This window comes from Palaemon carinicauda, chromosome 2 (genome assembly GCF_036898095.1).
Source record: "Palaemon carinicauda isolate YSFRI2023 chromosome 2, ASM3689809v2, whole genome shotgun sequence".
Classification (NCBI taxonomy): Eukaryota; Metazoa; Arthropoda; class Malacostraca; order Decapoda; family Palaemonidae; genus Palaemon; species Palaemon carinicauda.
In genome coordinates, this window is record NC_090726.1 from 202,173,938 (window position 1) to 202,191,096 (window position 17,159).

Here is a 17,159-nt window from a genome sequence, read left to right on the forward strand (position 1 = left end):
GACTCCACGTATGAGCCCTCGTGTGAACTCTAGCTGCTTTCGCTATAGGTCCTATAGGTTCAGACTCCATATCTCCTAATCTCTTGCGTTTCGGCGTTCCGACCTTAGGGGAACACGTATTTTGATTTGGAAGTTCAGGAGTTCCACGGTTAACGGACTTGAGAACGCGGTGAGCAGAGTCAATTTTTGGACTAATAAAGTTCTTGTCCTTTGCACTTGTGCCGGCTTTCTCATCCTTCTCCTTCCACTCATTATTGTTATTTGAAGGGATAGGAGTCTGTTCTCTATTTTCACTCTCCATACCAGCTGGCGAATTAATATTGGATCTTGTCTTTCTTCGACTATCACTTTTCTCTGACATCACTGTATTTGGTGGACCTTTTCCTTTCGCCACAATGGGTTTTGGCTTTCTAACTCTATTATCTGACTTTGGACTAAGAGTACTACTTGATACCACAGGAATTTGAATATCATCTCTTAAAGAGGACTTCGTTTCTACCACGGATGGTGTACTTTCCAATCTGCTTTCTACTTCATTTTCACTAGATGGCGAAAAACTTGGCAAACTTTGAGGTAACACAGTAGCAGGAATATTTTGTGCACTGTCAACGGAGTGGTTATCACCCGACGTACTAGGAACTGCGTGAACATTGGCACATCCGCATTCTGAGCAGCCAACCTTTGTTGTCTCTGTGTCGGGCGTGTGCACACCTAACGGGTCTCTGCTGTCACTAGTCGAACCCTCGTCCTCGCATGCATCCTGGTCGCAGCCTTGACCCTCCTCTTCTCCGCCCGACAAGGTGTCCTGGTTAGAATTTGTTTGCCACTTTTCTGGGAGACGCTCCTTGATGCGCAACAGTCCTCGTATACCTTCGTGTTTGGTCGGCTGATTTTGATTGTAGACATGAACCTTCACTGTTGCTTCTCGATTTCTTTCATCTTCCGTGATTTTCTTTACTGGTTTAATTGGAGAGCCTTTCTTCATACCTTTCTGCTGTAGCAATACCTGAAAATAAGAACATTAAATTCATGTTACTGAAATTACTGAGGATAAAAAAATATGTACCTGGCTTAAACAATGCTTTGAAATGGAAGCACATTTAAGAAAAGACTATTTTTACAAAGAAAAATTAAATTATCAATAATTTCCTATCAGTCAATTTCCTTACAAACTAAAGTTTACAAATTATGGGGTTTCCACGTAAGAGAAAATAATTTTGAGAGGTTACCGTGTTCTCCAAGGCCTTTCCTGTGAAAGGCTGAAACGGGTAATCTCATACAAAATAAATACCACAGAAATTTTGTCTCCCTTGCTCTAGGGACATTGTATCAATGTACAAAGCACATATAAGTACTAGTTATGTATAAGGGTGACCAAATAGCATATTAACTCCAATAACCTTATTTTCAATCACTTTAATAACTAGAATAATTAAAAATCTAGTATTATTTTTTTTATATAAAACCAAATTTAAACTTCACTATGCCTTTTGAGTTCTATAGTCTTACACCTCTAATAAAGATAAATTTTTTTTTTTCAATTTGTTACTATTTCAGACTTCAATCGACCAAGGGAGTTATTTCGATTCTCAGACCTGACCAAAAGAACATGCACTTACATTAAAAGAGATGATAATTAGTACAGGACAAGGCTGATGTTGGACAGCGGTGGGAGAAGAGACCAAACTGAATTGATGAAAAGTAAAAGGAAAAAACCAATATAGTAGCCAGCTGATGGGAAAGCAAACCTTTAGTACTGTACAGAATAACTGGTGTGTTACATGGTTACAAGGAGTTTACAAGGATTTTGTGTCTCAAAGACTCTTTAGTTCATCCGTGGAGAGACTATTTACTCTTGGGTAGTGTGGTTTAGTTTAAACATTCAGAGAACAAAGCATAGGCAGTAAGGCCATATGTACTGGACTGGAATAAATTGGTCATCATTAAAATTGGAATAAATAGGTCAGGAATTAAAGTGGAATAAATTGGTCAGGAATTAAAGTGGAATAAATTGGTCATCATTAAAATTGGAATAAATAGGTCAGGAATGAAAGTGGAACAAATAGGTCAGGAATGAAAGTGGAACAAATAGGTCAGGAATGAAAGTGGAACAAATTGGTCAGGAATGAAAGTAGAACAAATAGGTCAGGAATGAAAGTGGAACAAATAGGTCAGGAATGAAAGTGGAATAAATAGGTCAGGAATGAAAGTGGAATAAATTGGTCAGGAATGAAAGTGGAATAAATAGGTCAGGAATGAAAGTGGAATAAATAGGTCAGGAATGAAAGTGGAACAAATTGGTCAGGAATGAAAGTGGAACAAATAGGTCAGGAATGAAAGTGGAACAAATAGGTCAGGAATGAAAGTGGAACAAATAGGTCAGGAATGAAAGTGGAACAAATTGGTCAGGAATGAAAGTGGAACAAATAGGTCAGGAATGAAAGTGGAACAAATAGGTCAGGAATGAAAGTGGAACAAATAGGTCAGGAATGAAAGTGGAACAAATAGGTCAGGAATGAAAGTGGAATAAATTGGTCAGGAATGAAAGTGGAACAAATAGGTCAGGAATGAAAGTGGAACAAATTGGTCAGGAATGAAAGTGGAACAAATAGGTCAGGAATGAAAGTGGAACAAATAGGTCAGGAATGAAAGTGGAACAAATAGGTCAGGAATGAAAGTGGAACAAATAGGTCAGGAATGAAAGTGGAACAAATAGGTCAGGAATGAAAGTGGAACAAATTGGTCAGGAATGAAAGTGGAACAAATAGGTCAGGAATGAAAGTGGAACAAATAGGTCAGGAATGAAAGTGGAACAAATTGGTCAGGAATGAAAGTGGAATAAATTGGTCAGGAATGAAAGTGGAACAAATAGGTCAGGAATGAAAGTGGAATAAATAGGTCAGGAATGAAAGTGGAATAAATTGGTCAGGAATGAAAGTGGAACAAATTGGTCAGGAATGAAAGTGGAATAAATAGGTCAGGAATGAAAGTGGAACAAATTGGTCAGGAATGAAAGTGGAACAAATTGGTCAGGAATGAAAGTGGAATAAATAGGTCAGGAATGAAAGTGGAATAAATAGGTCAGGAATGAAAGTGGAACAAATTGGTCAGGAATGAAAGTGGAACAAATTGGTCAGGAATGAAAGTGGAACAAATAGGTCAGGGATGAAAGTGGAACAAATAGGTCAGGGATGAAAGTGGAACAAATAGGTCAGGAATGAAAGTGGAATAAATTGGTCAGGAATGAAAGTGGAACAAATTGGTCAGGAATGAAAGTGGAACAAATTGGTCAGGAATGAAAGTGGAACAAATTGGTCAGGAATGAAAGTGGAACAAATTGGTCAGGAATGAAAGTGGAACAAATTGGTCAGGAATGAAAGTGGAACAAATAGGTCAGGGATGAAAGTGGAACAAATAGGTCAGGGATGAAAGTGGAACAAATAGGTCAGGGATGAAAGTGGAATAAATTGGTCAGGAATGAAAGTGGAATAAATTGGTCAGGAATGAAAGTGGAACAAATAGGTCAGGAATGAAAGTGGAACAAATTGGTCAGGAATGAAAGTGGAACAAATAGGTCAGGGATGAAAGTGGAACAAATAGGTCAGGGATGAAAGTGGAACAAATAGGTCAGGGATGAAAGTGGAATAAATTGGTCAGGAATGAAAGTGGAATAAATTGGTCAGGAATGAAAGTGGAACAAATAGGTCAGGAATGAAAGTGGAACAAATTGGTCAGGAATGAAAGTGGAACAAATTGGTCAGGAATGAAAGTGGAACAAATTGGTCAGGAATGAAAGTGGAACAAATTGGTCAGGAATGAAAGTGGAACAAATTGGTCAGGAATGAAAGTGGAACAAATAGGTCAGGAATGAAAGTGGAATAAATTGGTCAGGAATGAAAGTGGAATAAATAGGTCAGGAATGAAAGTGGAATAAATAGGTCAGGAATGAAAGTGGAATAAATAGGTCAGGAATGAAAGTGGAATAAATTGGTAAGGAATTAAAGTGGAATAAATAGGTCAGGAATGAAAGTGGAATAAATAGGTCAGGAATGAAAGTGGAATAAATAGGTCAGGAATGAAAGTGGAATAAATAGGTCAGGAATGAAAGTGGAATAAATAGGTCAGGAATTAAAGTGGAATAAATTGGTCAGGAATGAAAGTGGAATAAATAGGTCAGGAATGAAAGTGGAATAAATAGGTCAGGAATGAAAGTGGAATAAATAGGTCAGGAATGAAAGTGGAATAAATTGGTAAGGAATTAAAGTGGAATAAATTGGTCAGGAAAGAGAGTGGAATAAATTGGCCAGGAAGGAAAGTGAGAGCAAGTGAGTGTCTCGGTCTTACCTCTCGTTTTGGTCTTCCAGGAGGATCAAGAAAAACTGTCACGGCACTCGTGTTGTCAGCACGAAGGTTTAACTTGAGATAACGGCCGAGAGCTCCTGCTACAACAGACTTCGAAGGGTTGACCCACAAGCGTTGCTAGGGAGAAAATGGAGAAAAAAATCAGTACAGTATAGCTTTTATTTATACCCCGACCATTTAGAATATCTTTCCTAAGCAATGTATACATCTACATAATTTTTTGTTCCTGACCAAGCAAAGCAGTTTTATACAATGGGAGGGGTTTAAGGCAAGGTATTTTTACCAGAGTTGTTGAAGCTCCACCCACTACTCATTTCCGCCAATAACTATCTAATGGACATCGTGACATCTTTATATGGAGTATGGAGAGGGGTTCATTGAATACTTAACCAGTGTTCCTCAGGCAGTAATTCGTGAAGGATTATCATAGTTTTATGAGTAAACATTGTGAATTTTATTTTTAAATGATACTCTTATTTTCATTGCCATATTTCATATTTTTTTTTGTGCATGGGTGATGATAGTGCTTCTGAGTTAGTGTCTGAGTACCTGCCAGATAACTCAGATGAGGATTACAGTGATAGTTAAAGCTGGTTAAGGTTACAGTACAACAGAGCAATAGCAAAGGGGTTAAGCTGTTTACTGGGGGTTAACATATTTTATTAACAATGGGTGTGATGTCGGCTACCCCCCGAAAATTGGGGGAAGTGCCTTGGTATATAGATAGAATTACCCAAAATCAGAAATTTGCTTCGTTAGGTTAGTAAGGAATTGTGTTTGTACCTGTTATTTTGCATTCTTTGTAACCATATATCGTTGAATCACAAGAAAATTACAACCATTTCTTAAGGCTGTGAATGGTAGCCTTGGTTGTTTTGACGTGTAATAAAACCTTTAACCTCAAAGAAAACTAATTCCGTCAAATAAAATACAAAAAAACTAAAACCTTACACTACCATCTAATATTTTCAAATGGCAACATTCTTAATAGTAACAAGAATATACAAACAATTTATAAGTAGGTTATTTTAGCAGATTCCTTAAAGGTTGCTCATCAATGACAGAGGCAAGGGACAGTGACATTGCCCTAACAAGCAGGACAATGACCAAGAGCCTGACTATATATATGATCAGCAACCAAGCTAAGACCAGGGAGGGCCAAGCAATGGCTGCTGATGACTCAGCAAGTAGACCTAAAGGCTCTCCCAAATCCCCCTTCTTCAGCTTACAATCACCAGGCACAGATGTAACAAGGCCACAATAACCCTAAAAATGAGAATGAATTGCGTTCCTAGAGGCGGTTCTCAAATCAAAAGGGGCTTGACCCCCAATAGCCTAATCCAGCTTATAAATACCACCTAAATCCATTTTTCAATCAGCTGATCTCGCTACCACTAGTGAGCTACTATACCACTGTATGGAGAATCCCTATAGCTATTAGTATGAAATAAATGCTTTTAAAAATGAAGTAACTACAGTATTTGTATTCTATTTTGTACCCATTTAAATCAATTTTAACCCTTTTACCCCCAAAGGACATACTGGTACGTTTCACAAAAGCCATCCCTTTACCCCCATGGACGTACCAGTACGTCTTTGCAAAAAAAAATTCTATAAAAATTAGTTTTTCATATTTTTTGATAATTTTTTGAGAAAATTCAGGCATTTTCCAAGAGAATGAGACCAACCTGACCTCTCTATGACAAAAATTAAGGCTGTTAGAGCAATTTAAAAAAAATATACTGCAAAATGTGCTGGGAAAAAAATAACCCCCTGGGGGTTAAGGGTTGGAAATTTCCAAATACCCCGGGGGTAAAAGGGTTAATTGCAAAAAGGTTCTCATCTTTGAGCGTTGTGTAACGTTCTTATCTGAGGTTAAAGTTATTCAAATCATGCGAAAAAACATAACTGCAAAACCACATACCTTTCCGCATGAGGTAGGAACACCAAGATAATGTTTTTCATTATTTTTCTCCGCAGAATGAGCCAACGTGACAGAATTGTCAGGCGTTAGCATGTTCCACAAGCCATCTGTGCCAAATATAAGGCATCTATGGCGAGTGATATCTATTGGTACAACACAAACATCGGGTTCCGGAGATACTACAAATTGGTCATTTGTTGCGTTGTAGCTCCACAAATCACCTGTAACAGCAACAAATAATTATCAACAAATGTTGAGTAGAATTTGGAATTAATTTATATATAATCTAAAGCTGTAGCTAAACAAAGTCATTCCTAAATCATTTTTTTCATTACTTAATTATTTTACTACATTGGATCCCTTTCTCTGGTTACGGCTCATTTCTCCCTTACCTAAACAAACAGAATAGTCTGTCCTATTCTATACACATTCTTTTTCCTCATACACTTGCCAACAATGCGACTGCCAAAAAATTCTTTTTCACACAAGAGGTTAACTACTGCACTGTAATTGTTTAGTGGCTACTTTCCTCTTGGTAAGGGGTGAAGAGACTCTTTAACTATGGTAAGCAGCTCTTCTAGGACACTCCAAAATCAAAACCTGTGTTCTCTAGTATTAGGTAGTGTCATACATAGTCTCTATACCATGGTCTTCCGCTGTCTTTTGTTAGAGTTCTCTGGCTTGAGCGTACACTCAGGCACATTATCTTATCTTATTTCTCTTCTAGTGTTATTTTGAAGTTTTTACAGTTTATATATTAAAGATTTATTTTAATATTGTTTTTATTCTTAAATTTCTCTTGGAGCCCTTGAGCTTATAGCATGCTGCTTTTCCAACTAGGGTTGTAGCTTAGCAAGTAATAATAATAATAATAATAAAACATTCTAATTCATGTTAAAATTACTGTATTGGACTTGTCAAGTGTGGATCTCTATAAATTTCTCAGGATATCCCCTGATCTCTGCCTATTTTCCTTGCTGGGCTCCTAACATCACTAAGGCTTTAGCAAAATCGAATACCTTCACACAAAGCCAGTACTGCTGGTTATAATCATAGGTAGTAGGTTGGCATGGGCACCAGCCACCCGTTGAGATATTACCACTAGAGATTCATGGCGTCTTTTGACTGGCCAGACAGTACTACATTGGTTTCTTTTCTCTGGTCACGGTTCATTTTCCCTTTGCCTACACATAAACAGAATAGTCTGGCCTATTCTATACATATTCTCCTCTGTCCTCATACACCTGACAACACTGAGATTAACAAACAATTCTTCTTCACCCAAGTGGTTACTGCGCTGTAATTGTTCAGTGGGCACTTTCCTCTTATTAAGGGTAGAAGAGAGACTTTAACTATGGTAAGAAACTCTTCTAGGAGGACACTCAAAAATCAAACCATTGTTCTCTAGTCTTGGGTAGTGCCGTAGCCTCTGTACCATGGTCTTCCACTGTCTTGGGTTAGAGTTCTCTTGCTTGAGGGTACACTTGGGCACACTATTCTATCTAATTTCTCTTCCTCTTGTTTTAAAGTTTATATAGATATTTATTTTAATGTTGTTACTCTTAAGATGTTTTATTTTTCATTGTTTCCTTTCCTCATTGGGCTATTTTCCCTGTTGGAGCCCCTGGGCTTATAGCATTCTGCTTTTCCAACTAGGGTTGTAGCTTAGCAAGTAGTAATAGTAATAGTAATTTACCAGTTTGTCAGACAAAAACTTGTATATTTCCATAGTTCTAGTACTTGATATTCTTACAACTTTTTGTAGCTACTTTTTTTAGTGTTTGCTATAAAAAAAGATATCAATACATTTTTTTTTCTCTGAAAAAAAATCATAAAATCATCTCACACCAGACCCGATATCATAAACCGTCATGATTTAGGAAGACAGGATGACTGGGTACAATATTGCCCAGATTGAATCCCAAATCCCCAAGGATTAAAAAGTTCACAAGAATTTCATATAAGTCTAAAAAACCAACCAAAGCAAGGACAACTTATCCCTCTGCAGCCTAAAGATTAAGCAACTAGCTTGTCACCTGTAAGTTACATCCATGATAAAAACTATCCGTGACATATTGGATAATTTAGTAGAGTTCCAGTGTTCTGAACAACTCCCTTCAACATCTCACACATTACTATTATGTCCTCTAAAAACACACAAAAATAGCCCAGTCAGGAATGAAAATAAGGAAACATATAGTGAGGCCGAGTATATCTTCAAGCAAGAGAACTCTAACCTAAGACAGTGGAGGGCAATGGTACAGAGGCTATGACACTACCCAAAAGAGTAATGCTTTGCTCTTGGGAGTGTCATTCTCCTAGAAGAACTGTTTATAACTATAGTCAAATTTTAAGTGAAGCAGATTTGCACATACTCCCAGGGGTGCCCTTTTAGCTTGAAGAAGATCCCTGATAGCTGATTGGTCGGAAGTATTTTTGTCCGAATACTTCCGACCAATCAGCGATTAGGAAACTTTTCCAAGCTAAAGGGGCACCCATGCTTGTCTGTGCAAATCTGCCTCATTAAAAAAAAAAACTGACCACAGACTATTCATTTAAAGTGGACACAAAATGAAGATAATCATTGTATAGTTATTTAATCGTGACAAAAGAAAACATCAAATCAAACTTAAAACATCAAAACCACTCACCTAAAGAACGCGCCACAGCAAGGAACGGAATTTCATCCATTGGAGTCGACCTTCGAACAGGACCTTGGTGACCAAACTTTGGTCTGTTCCACACAACACGCGGCACTCCAGATTTATTGATCACTTTACCTCCACATTCCATAATTCTGTTTTTCTCCTGGATGTTTTCTGGTTTGTGGTCACGCGTCAACGCTTCTCCACGCCACACCCCATCTATAAAGGAAAAATGGTAAAATATGTATTAGAAAGGTTAATTATAAACTTGGTACGACAATTAATATAAATAAGGAAAAATTTGACATACAGTAATCCCTAGACTATTTGGGGTGTTCCGTTCCAGGGCTCCCAGCCCCTGCGATTGCTGATAAAAACCGCGAAGTAGATACAGAAATCTATTGGATATTTCTTTTCATTATTCTCTAAGTATGCTGCCAACAATGCATTGTATTCATGATTACAGTAATGCCTCACAACACGAAATTAATTCGTTCTGGAGTGGCTTTCGTAAAGTGATTTTCTCGTGTTGCGTCACATTTCACACGCAAATTGTCTAATTCGTTCCAAACCCTACAAAACACCACATTAAATCTCGTAATAAAGCTATTAACTACAATGAAATACGGTACAGTCAAATACATTTGAACCATTCAATATACAGTACCTAAACTAACTGTTAACACCTGTAAATTAAGTAGTTATTACAAAATGTAATAATGAAAAATATAAGTACATATACAGTGGAACCTCTACATCCGAACGTATCTACATCCGAATTTTCCAACATCCGAAGTAAAATTCGAGCAAATTTTTGACTCTACACCCGAATTTTATTTCGACACACGAAGTAAACATTACGCCATTGAGCGTTGAGTGCTCAGTTCTCTGTTCTTGTGTGTATCATGTGGTTGTCCTCTGTTTGGTCTGTTATTAACAGTGCTTATTATCTTCCTTTTCTCACATTTCCTTTTTGATTTTACCTATAATCATGGTGCCTAAGAAGCTAAGTTTCAGTACAGGAAGAAGGCAATTCTTTCATTAGAATTGAAGCAAGAAATTATAGAAAAACATGAGAGCAGTGTGCATGTGAGTGATACTGTATGGCTAAACAATATGGCCGGAATAGGCCTATGATCTCGAGGATCATCAAGCTGAAGGCAGCCATTAAAGCAAATAACCATCGAAGTGGATCACCATTATTACAAGACATCTTAGCAATACCCTGGAAGAGATAGAATGCCTTTTGTTGATAGGGATAAAGGACAAAGAGATTGTTGGCAACGATCATTTGTGAGAAGGGTCAGCGTGATGAACAGAAAGAAAGAAAAAAGTGAAGCAAAGAAAACCAAGATAGCATTAACAAGCTCTTTTAAATGAGACGTCTCTCTTTTTCTGTTTCTCTCTAAACATAGCATTAACATGTTCTTTAAATAAAATCTCTCTCTCTCTCTCTCTCTCTCTCGTTCTTCTTCGCTGTTATAGTGTTAGCTACGTCTACGTAGAGAGAGAGAGAGAGAGAGAGAGAGAGAGAGAGAGAGAGAGAGAGAGAGAGAGAGAGAGAGAGAGAGAGAGATTAAACAAAAATGTGTTTAGAGTACATATGATTTTTAACTGCGTTAACGAGTTGAAAAACAATTAAATGAAACTAAGAAAGTAATAACAGCTAATCTGAATTCCTTTATTAACTAAAACAAATATTGATACAAACACACTCGTGTGCGTATGCACAAACACACACACACAGGTGCAAGAGTTTTGCTACGCAGTAAGAGAGACGGTCAGGGAAGAGGTAGAGATGGTGACTGCGATAACATACCGTAACTCGTCACTGAAAGTGATGAAAATAAAAAATCAAAAGAAAAAAATGTAAAAAATATGAAATATAAAAATAAAATAAAAAAAATAAATAAGCTTAGTTAGATTAAAATTTCCGTAGTGTAAGTTACGGTATGTTATCGCAGTCACCATCTCTACCTCCTCACCGATCGTGTCTCCTTGTGCGTGTGTGTGTGTGTGTGTGTGTTTGCGCATACGCACACGAAGTGTGTTTGTATCAATATTTGTTTTAGTTAATAAAGGAATTCAAATTCACTGATATTGTTTTTTTAGTTACATTTAACTGTCTTTCAACTCGTTAACGCTGTTAAAAATCGTATGTACACAACACATTTTTGTTTAATCTCTCTCTCTCTCTCTCTCTCTCTCTCAGAAAAAAATTAATAGGCGTCTCTAAGACTAACAGTGAAGAAAAACAAGAGAGAGAGAGAGAGAGAGAGAGAGAGAGAGAGAGAGAGAGAGAGAGAGAGAGAGAGAGAGAGAGAGAGAGTATTTATTTAAAGAACATGTTAACACCATGTCTACCTTCTCGCCGATCGTCCGTCACCTCCTGGGTAGCAAATCCTACACCTGCGTTGGCCTGTCTCTAAGGCAAAGTGGCAATAAAACACATTTTTTATTCATTATTTCTTTATAATTATCTTTTTTACATGCTTCTTTCATATTATGCAGTTATGTTATTGTTATGTGTAATTATGTGTAGCCATTTATTAAGGATTTATTATGGGTTTTTAGGCTGAGGAACGAATTAAATGAATTACCATGTATTCTTATGGGAAAATTCGTTTCGACATCCGAACATTTTCTACATCCGAAGTTGGTTCTGGAACGGATTAAATTCGTATGTAGAGGTTCCACTGTACTAAATATACAGTTCTATATGCACTGTGCTATTATATACTCAATTTTTTCTTAATGGGGCACATTTGCACTGACTCGCAGAGGTGCCCTTTCAGCTCGAAAAAGTTTCCTGCTATCTGATTGGTTAGAATTATCTTGTCCAACCAATCAGCAATCAGGAGAGTTTTCCAAGCTAAAAAGGCACCCCTGCGAGTCAGTGCAAGTCTGCCTCAAAAAAAAGAATTGACTATAGTTACCCCTATTATTGATTATAGCTACGTTTTCTGTTGTCTGGACCCATTTTCTTGAACTCTTTGTGTTGAGTGACTATTTTATTCTCGGCCTGACAGGCAAATCTCTTTCCTTGAAATGAAACACTTCGCAAAGCGAGTCATAAATCACAAAAACATTCGCAATTTGTTAAGCAGCTTGAAAATTTCACAAGCAGTGTCTTTCGAGAAGAGGGGTATGACTGAACAGAAAAATAAACAATTATTTAATACTCACTTGGCTCTTCACATCCTAATACAATCCCAGAATCTCCCACATGTCCTATGTATATTTTTTGACGACGGATAAAAGCCACGCTCGCTGTTGTGCCACTCGTACTTGGCCAACCAGATGCTGTTCGTGGCCATTGATCTGAAAAGAAAAAATAATTAGATACACCTTAATGAACAATTTCCATAAAGTGTAGCGGAAGACTTTTTTCGTATTAAACGTACATGTTGCTCTCCAGCACAGGGGAGTTATCCTGCAGCAAATTTACATTACACACAAAGAGGAAAGTAAGTACATTGTCAACCAGCATCTATACATATTCAGTGGCTACTCTCCTGTTAAGGGTAGAAGAGACTCATTAGCTATGGTAAGCAGCTCTTCTAGGAGAAGGACACTCCAAAATCAAACCATTTTCCCTATTCTTGAATAGTGCCATAGCCTCTGTGCCATAGTTTTCCACTATCTTGGGTTAGAGTTCTCTTGCTTGAGGGTACATTCGGGCACACTATTCTATTTAATTTCTCTTCCTTTTGTTTTGTTAAAGTTTTTATAGTTTATATAGGAGATATTTATTTTAATGTTATTAAAATCTTTATTTTTTTTCCTTCTTTCCTTTCCTCACTGGGCTATTTTCCCTGTTGGAGCCCCTGGGCTTATAGCATTCTGCTTTTTTAACTAGGGTTGTAGCTTAGCAATTAATAATAATAATAAGATGCAATTAACATATACGGCAATTTCTATTTGCAATTACAGTAGTTATTTGTGCACAATAATTTCTCATCCAAATCTATACCTTTAGGCTAAAGATACAAAAACCTTATAAGCATCAGATTATCATTATTACATTATTACTTGCTAACCTACAACCCTAGTTGAAAAAACAGGATGCTATAAGCCCAAGTGCTCCAACAGGGAAAATAGCCCGTGAGGAAAGGAAACTAGAAAACTACAAGAAGTAATTAAAAATTGAAATAAAATATCTTAAGAGCAGTAACAACATTAAAATAAATATGTCATATATAAATCATAAAAACCTTACCATAACTAAAGTCTCTTTAACCCTTTTACCCCCCCAGGCTATTTGGAAATTTCCAACCCTTAACCCCCAGGGCTTATTTTCTTTCAAGCACATTTTGCAGTATATTTTTTTTTAAATTGCCTTAATTTTCATCACAGAGAGGTCAGGTAGGTCTCATTCTCTTGGAAAATGCCTGAAGTTTCTCAAAAAATTATCAAAAATATGCAAAAAATTTAAATAGCAGTTTTTTGCAAGGACGTACCGGTACGTCCATGGGGGTAAAGGGATGAGTTTTATGAAACGTACCAGTACGTCCTTTGGGGATAAAAGGGTTAACTGGCCAGACAGTACTGCTGTACACTGGATCCCTCTCTCTGGTTACAGCTAATTTCATCTTTGCCAAGACATACACAGAATAGTCTGGCCTATTCTTTACACATTCTTTCTCATAAGTAGACAGCCTATTATTCAATATATACATATTTTGACTAAACTAACAAACTTTACTCAACATATCTTAAAAACCCGAAAAAAACTTACCCGACTGATTATTAACAATTCAAAAATTAAACCAAAATCAATAGTTCATATCACCATTAATTGACCTTAAATGTTTCATGAACCATATATGTCTCCAACTGGTTACCTTTTAAATCATATATTTCTGAACATTACTGCTGTTGTGGATATCAATCCCTACTTGAAAAATGTGTACTTCCACTGGAATTTCCATAATTGTGGAAAGGGGAAGCTAGAACTTATGAATGAGTGGACTGCACCAATAATCACAATAAAAATTTTGTAAAACTAGTGGGACGCGCAGTGGAGATCATACCTCTGCCAGGGCACCTAATTTCTCAAAACCATCTTGTCTTAGGGTTAATTCGGTAAGCCTTTTGCTAGACCTTGACCTTTGACCTAGGACTTTCAAAAGTTGAGTCACTTCAACAACTCAACAAAATAATTAATCCCTAAAAGTTTCACTACTCTGTAAAATTGTAGACATTAAGTTGTTCATGAACAAACAGCGGCAAAAACCTAACATCCTCCTAAATTCATTGGCAGACATCTCCTCCTACGTCTATTAACGTAAAGGGCTTCCGTTAGATTTTGTCAGTCGTCTCTATCTTGAGCTCTTAATTCAATACTGTACTTCTCCATTCATATCATCTGCTTCATGCTTCATAGTCCTCAGCCATGTAGACCTGGGTCTACCAACTCTTCTAGCGCCTTGTAGGCCCTAGCTGAACGTTTAGTGAACCAATCTAGTACAATATAGTAAAATATCCCTAATGAAGAAAATAAAGATTCCTAATTTACTTATAGGTACTTTGGACAATTCTGACAATATATTTACCGGAAATCTTCATTTTTCAAATTATGTAAATTTTAAAAATCTAAAAGATACGGTGAGAAGCCTCATTTTGAAAGAGAATCAAACACTAGGTTATGGCCTAACATACTTCTGTATCCTGATCAACCAGGGGGGCTACACCTGTGACCCAACCTTGTGTTTACCTCCAGAATGCTTCCCTCCCGAAACTAGGTTTTCAAGACGTATTTTCTAGTTTGACACGTCCTTAAAACTCAAGAAATGGATTTTCAGCCGATTAACGTCAACTCTGTTAAAAACCCCTAAAAAACAAACTAGTTACCGGTACATCATTTATTCCCCCTTCAAAATAGTAATGGCAATCTGTTTGGTGTGATCCCATTAACATATTCTCTAAATAAGTATAAAAACAGAAGTGTTTGTCAGAGGCATAGCTACAGTAGCGAGTCAGGAGGCAGTAAAAAACATCCAATTGGATTGAAAATGTCTACCAGTACTAACACTGAAAACGGAAAAATAAGTTGCGACACAACACCACACGTCATGAATCTTACACACAGTGTTCAGGGGCTACAATGTTAGGGGGAGATGACTAAAATATAAGGAGGAAAAAAAAAAATAATAAGTACAGCATCAAGGTATTTTGGGTATTATTTTACTGTATGGGGTTCAAAAGTGGGTTTGATTCAAGTGTCACTCCCAACGGCTGAACTAATAATGTTCCATGCAATAATAGAAATCATATGTTGGTTTATGTCAATTATTATTGCAGGTAGGAGGAACTGGCCACTAACATACAAAAGCCCCCAATCATTAGCTTAATAAAAGGGACGTCAACTAACCTAAACTTTCCCCCCTAACCTAACCTACAAGCCGTGTCCTTACCTACTTGCGTAAATGGGGGCTAACGCCCCCCTGCGACCCTCCTTACACTGCCGTATTCTAAGGTGGCCTTAATCATAAATACAGGTGGCCGCTATCATACATACACCCAGATGACAATATCTAGCGCAAACCATAGCCTCCGAATTATGGTAGACCATAAATGGTACACCAATCTTTAACACAGCTATAATTACTCCATATTCTGTTTTAGAGCTGTAAAACATACTAAAATATACATATTTACCTGTTTCAACTAAAAATTCAAGTACGGTATATAATTACCCGATCTTGGTTTCTATGCCGCTCAATTAAATTGGCCGATTAGATTGCCGATATTAAACCTTGATACATTTCTACGGCAATTACAGTATTTCAAAGATGGGGTGTATGTATGATGGCGGCCACCTGCATGTATGAGTACGTCTAACTAAAAATACAGCAGTGTAAGGGGGAGTCGCCCGTTAGGTTGGTAGGTAAGGACACGACTTGTAGGTTAGGTTAGGGGGGAAAGTCGAGCTTAGTTGATGTCCATTTTTAATCCACAAGGGAGGAGGTGGCCACTGATATACAAGGGCTCCTCAAAGATGATTTAGGTTAAGTTATACAAAACCCCATATTCTAATTATAGAAACCTTACTAACCCCTACCAAACCCCAGACATCACCTCACTATCCTTTTTTACCAAATAGGCAATAAAGAAACCTACTTCTACAACAACAGGCCAACTGCATGCATAACCATACAAATAAAAACCAAAATTAACGTTAAAAATTAATGTAAAACAGATAAATTACTGGTGGCCTATATAAAGACTAAGTTGGTCAAGGTTAACGTAACTGATGTCTAAAATAAAATTAGAACCCTATTAAAAATAATATTCGTTAAAAATAACTATCATGCCATGAATAACGATCATAGCAATGGCTACCCTAAGCCAGAGGTCTGACCATGTTTGTTTACTTTTTGATGATGCTATGACTGGTCCCACCCACCAACAACTCACCCAATTCCTTCCACATGGCCAAATGCGTCTGTAGGAATCCCTCTTTTATGGCAGCTAGGACATCTTCGTCGTCGTCTGACCAGAAAGCTCTGAGGGAAACGATCTGGTCCATTAAATTATCTTTGGCGAAATTCGCTGCTTCTTTCCCGCCATGGCCATCGAAGATCCCAAAAAACGCGTATTCGATGTCTTTCTTATCGTGCGTTCTCTGATAAGCCACTTGGAATTCATCTTCCATGTATTTCCTGTCACCTTGGTGTAGATACGCTGATGCACGAAGGTTTACGCCAACACGACTCGACATTTCTTAAAAGAAAATATCTTGCGTCCTGGATCGGCACCATAACAGAAACCGTTTGAGGTTTTCGAATGTGATTGGACGTTGCGGCGATGACGTCATGGGATTGTCGAATCTGATTGGTCGGCGGGCCATAGACGTCATGGGATTATCGAATATTATTGGCTTTCACTTTCAGTGACGTCATAGACTGTTCCAGGAATTCTGCATTCTGATAGAGCCCGAACGCGGATAAGTAATCAATTCGACTAGAAATGCATTTGCCAAATTGTCACTTGTTAAGAAACTCATCATATTGCCAAATATATTTTGAAATATATTCAGTGACATAAAAAAACCTGGTAAATTTACGTAGAAGGTCATTGTTTCATGCCACTGACTTTCTCTCTTCTTCAATCTCAAATACACACAATACAGGCTTCAACATGACACCAACAAAAATAGCACGTATTGGGAAAAAAGTAATAAATTATAAACAAATTCACACGTGATTGAGAATGTAAAACCTAAA

At 37.4% G+C, this 17,159-nt stretch overlaps 1 protein-coding gene across 1 annotated transcript in view; it reads right to left on the minus strand.

Moving 5' to 3' along the window:
- Pp2C1 (protein phosphatase 2C) overlaps positions 1-16,721 on the minus strand; it is an 18,142-nt gene extending 1,421 nt beyond the window's left edge. The window contains exons 1-6 of the mRNA XM_068361206.1: positions 16,351-16,721; positions 12,118-12,252; positions 8,938-9,150; positions 6,287-6,507; positions 4,345-4,479; positions 1-1,006 (exon numbers count right to left, since the gene is read on the minus strand). The exon at positions 1-1,006 is cut by the window's left edge and continues 1,421 nt beyond it. Coding sequence (XP_068217307.1) covers positions 1-1,006; positions 4,345-4,479; positions 6,287-6,507; positions 8,938-9,150; positions 12,118-12,252; positions 16,351-16,654 — 2,014 coding nt within the window. The 5' untranslated portion in view covers positions 16,655-16,721. The remainder of the gene's footprint in view (positions 1,007-4,344; positions 4,480-6,286; positions 6,508-8,937; positions 9,151-12,117; positions 12,253-16,350) is intronic.
- Between the last annotated feature and the right edge of the window lie 438 nt (positions 16,722-17,159).